The sequence below is a fragment of the Tarenaya hassleriana genome, unplaced genomic scaffold (genome assembly GCF_000463585.1).
Source record: "Tarenaya hassleriana unplaced genomic scaffold, ASM46358v1 Cleome1, whole genome shotgun sequence".
NCBI lineage: Eukaryota > Viridiplantae > Streptophyta > Magnoliopsida > Brassicales > Cleomaceae > Tarenaya > Tarenaya hassleriana.
In genome coordinates this window covers 7,245,067-7,249,279 of record NW_010960187.1, presented here as the reverse complement: position 1 = coordinate 7,249,279, position 4,213 = coordinate 7,245,067, and the positions used below count along the sequence as shown (strand labels likewise).

The 4,213-nt window shown below is 34.0% G+C and overlaps 1 protein-coding gene across 1 annotated transcript in view; it reads left to right on the top strand.

The window, feature by feature from the left end:
• Positions 1-2,003, top strand: part of LOC104817037 (phosphatidylinositol 4-phosphate 5-kinase 1-like) — a 4,196-nt gene extending 2,193 nt beyond the window's left edge. Inside the window, exons 4-9 of the mRNA XM_010546112.2 lie at positions 34-125; positions 220-330; positions 419-612; positions 702-832; positions 914-1,007; positions 1,260-2,003. Of these exons, the coding sequence (XP_010544414.1) occupies positions 34-125; positions 220-330; positions 419-612; positions 702-832; positions 914-1,007; positions 1,260-1,572 (935 nt within the window). The 3' untranslated portion in view covers positions 1,573-2,003. The remainder of the gene's footprint in view (positions 1-33; positions 126-219; positions 331-418; positions 613-701; positions 833-913; positions 1,008-1,259) is intronic.
• Positions 2,004-4,213: the final 2,210 nt, after the last annotated feature.

Genomic DNA, 4,213 nt, shown 5'->3' with positions numbered 1-4,213 from the left:
TGTTGGCTGTATGCGGAAATGATGCTCTTAGAGATCTTGCTTCCCCGGGAAAGAGTGGAAGCGTCTTTTATCTCACTCAAGATGATAGATTTATCATAAAGACAGTGAAGAAAGCTGAAGTCAAGGTTAGTTGCCCTCAATTTGCTAATCAGTTGTTAATTTTACTATCTAAAATTTGAAGGGCAACTTGACCTGAAAAATCTGGTTTTTAATGTTCAGGTGCTTATCAAAATGCTCCCAAGCTATCACCGACATGTTTCTCAGTATGAAAATTCTCTCTTGACGAAATTCTATGGCGTGCATTGTATCAAACCTGTTGGCGGGCAGAAAGTATGTACACATTGGATCAAAGATGGATATTATCATTGATGTACACTTTTTCTGTGTTCTTACCTGTTGCGATTCCTTGTGGATGCAGACTCGGTTTATCGTCATGGGCAATTTGTTCTGCTCGGATTACAGAATCCACAGGCGTTTTGACCTGAAAGGGTCCTCACATGGGCGGTCTGCAGAAGATTCCAAGGGAGAAATTGATGAAAACACAATACTCAAAGACTTGGATCTCAATTTTGTGTTTCGCCTAGACAGAAACCGGTTCCAAGACTTCATCAAGTAGGTCTTTGCAATGCCGGCTCAAACTCAACCCCTTTTCCATAAAGAACGTTGCGAGTAAAACTAATGCGTCTTGATTAATTTATCAGGCAAATTGGCCGAGATTGTGAATTCTTGGAGTCTGAAAGAATAATGGATTACAGTCTCCTGGTTGGTATCCACTTTCGTGAGGATAAAACGGGAGAAAAGTTTGGGTTATCACCTTTTATTCTACGCTCTGGTAAGATTTGAACCTTCTTTTTGAGCAGTTTCTTTATGTTTATTGCAATAACTCATAATCGGAGGTTCATGCTGTCTTTAGGGAACAAAGATTCATTCCAGCACGAGAAATTCATGCGTGGGTGCCGTTTCTTAGAGGCCGAGCTACAAGATATGGATCGCAAACTCTCTGGCCAGTGAGTTCTTCAATCCAGCCAGCTATGTTCTATTCGTTTTTGCATAAAGTAGCAATAACTCCTTAACAGAGACTATCATCTGTCTCTAAAGCGAACACACAAAATTTCCTGGCTTTGCCCATCACTAAAAAACACAACTTTTGAATCAGGGTAAATCACAAACAAGGCTGGAAACCTCAATTTTATCCAAAGATGAAGTGGATTTTGTACTGATCCGGAATAATCATGATGATGATTTGGTGTTTGGTGTAGGAGACCATTGATAAGATTAGGAGCGAATATGCCGGCTAGAGCAGAGCGGATGGCTAGAAGAAGCGACTTTGACCTCTACACATTGGGAAATGTCAACAACTTGATGACCAGTTCGCGCAACCGTGAGGTCTATGAAGTAGTTCTTTACTTCGGGATCATAGATATCTTGCAGGATTATGACATAACCAAGAGGATTGAACATGCCTACAAATCTTTGCAAGCCGACCCTTCTTCAATCTCAGCTGTTGATCCTAAACTCTACTCAAAGAGATTCCGTGATTTCATCGGCCGAATCTTCAAAGAAGATACCTAGCTGACCAATGTGACACGATGCGACCACGCTGCCTTAAGCTCGCTGGCCGGCACAGATCCACGCCAGTGATATTGGCCCCTTGTGAAAAGGGTTCATTCCTAGACAAACCACGCTCCAGGTTTGGTCGGACCAAAAGGGTAAATCTGGAACTTCCGAAGAGCTTGGTCCCTGACAAGAATCTTCTATTTTTGTATTGAGGTAAGTCATGTCTTGTGTTTCTCTTGTCTTCTTGGGTAAGAATTATATCATGAAGGAAGATTGCAGGGATTTGGAAGAGGGAAATGTTGGTTTAGGAGAGAGGGGGCTTTAAGTGTGTGCTTTCCCCCCCAAGAAGAAATTGTAATAAGAGTGTACAGTTTATAGAGCAATGGATTATGGAATTGGTTGGTTCTTGATGATTTAACGGAGATCCATAGAATCATATTGTATTATCTATTTGAAATATTTTATATATTTCTATATATAAATTCATTGTATGTGTGTATGTATATATATGTACGTATGTGTTGGGAGGGTCCCCATTGAGCTCATGGGATCTCTCTGTGCACTTTTGCTTTTTTCAGTGAAAGTGAGGCATTATGCTGCAAGAAAGTGTTATAATACATACATATATATATATATATATATATATATATTATATTGGCATGAAAAGAAGTGCAAATACAAAGCTTTTTTATCTCACATAACTGTGTGAATACTGAGGGGTCTTCTTCTTCCTCTTTGCCCCACTTTGACTCTCTTTTTTTTTTTTATCTCTTTTCTATTTACCTTTTTCTTTTCAGTAATTATTTAATATATTTGCCTCAGTGTAAGTTTCAAAGATGTCAATATTTTTCTGTCCATACATTTTCTTGGATCAGTTCACAAAAATGTTGACGTGGTTTGAAGATCCTGACAAATATATTATTGTATATATTACCCAGCTTTGGAGACTAAAATCTGCATCATGTACTTTTATTTTTTTAAACATTATTTGACAACATATATTTTGATATTTAACTAGTATAATTTTTGAATTTTTATCAATTTATATTGACACAAAAAAAACCCTCCCTTTTTTTCTTGTAAACAAATTAATTTTGGTTCAGCAAAAAAAAAACGGTATTGGGCCGCATAAGAAGGAAATTAGCCGCGAGAGATGGAGCTTAGAAAAAAGGGAAACGGGAGAGCATAATGGGCTTTTACGGGCCCAAAAGGCTACTTCTCAAAGCCCATTATTTTGTTTGTCTTACTTTCCAAATCCTAACCTTTTCTTTTCTATACATCAACATCATCATCATTCTTCATAGTTTGTTTTTATAAGAAGATGTAACAAATTTCGATCAAAGCCAAAATATAAATGGTTTTTTTTTTCTTATGGCAACAATAATTTAGTGACAACATTATCTTGCAAATGAGTTAGAGATTATTTATACTAACAATTGATGGGTTTTAAATCGGCCATTATCAAAAATATATTTACTTTGCTATAGAAACTTTGAATTATACCTTTTTTTATATATTTTTTTGTTATGACCATATGTTAAAATTATATGGTGATCATAGTTATACTGGTTATATCGTTTAAAACCCATATGGTGATTATATTGGTCATATTGGTGATATTAGTGATACAAAACAGATTAAAAAAGATATGATCGATCATATATAATAAAATAAGGATAGTTTTGATATAATACATCTTGAATCTACACCATGTGTTGAGTTATTTATTACACCAAACAAAACAAAAGCACTGATTGAGTTATCCATTTCGAATAAATAAAGAAAAATAAAATGAAACTACTCCAGTGGAATTTAAGACGTTGATAGATATGTCATTAATTAGTTTTATATAAAACTTAAATGCCATGAATATGATCGGGTATTACTTAACTGATATTGATGAAATTGTATAGTGACGTGTCCCTCGTGGATCGTTCTAATACATAAATAAGATTAAACTCTAATTTTTACGGTGGAGTTAAGAGTCTTATCTTTATATTAAAACAGATCCGTCTATATATGACACGTCATTTCCATTTTTATCTGTACAAAACAAACCAATAGGCCCGACGTAATATATGAATAAAATCAAAGACAAAGTTATAATATTATCTAAACAATGGGAACCATATGGAGGAAAAAAACTATTTAACACTAATTTACCAAAAAAAAAATATAGATCCAAGATATCTTTATAATTTTATGTTCTGTTTATCTTTATTAGACTGTAAAAATATGTTTTAAATAAAATTTATAAATATAATAGTTATTAAAATTACACAAATAAAACTAATAAAAAAGTTAAATTAGAGATTTACATTTCATATACGCCAAATCAGAAAATTCTTCTGATTCTGGTAGTAGAGGGGAAAGATATTTTTGCTGCCTATTGTTTGCTAAAATTGGCGAAACTCGCTTGTCTTTTTACAGAAACTATTTTTCATTTTCTTTTTTTGTTTTAAGTTCTCTGCCTCCTCTGTTCGTTTCTTCATTTCCCATTTAACAAATTAATAATCTGTCTATTTCCAAATATTTACAATAATGATCAAGATTTATTATTTGAATCCCAAATCGAATTTTATTTCATAGTTATGTTGCTTTTATGCAGCTTTGAAACTGAAAACGTTGTAAATTGTACATAGGTTTTATATTTCTA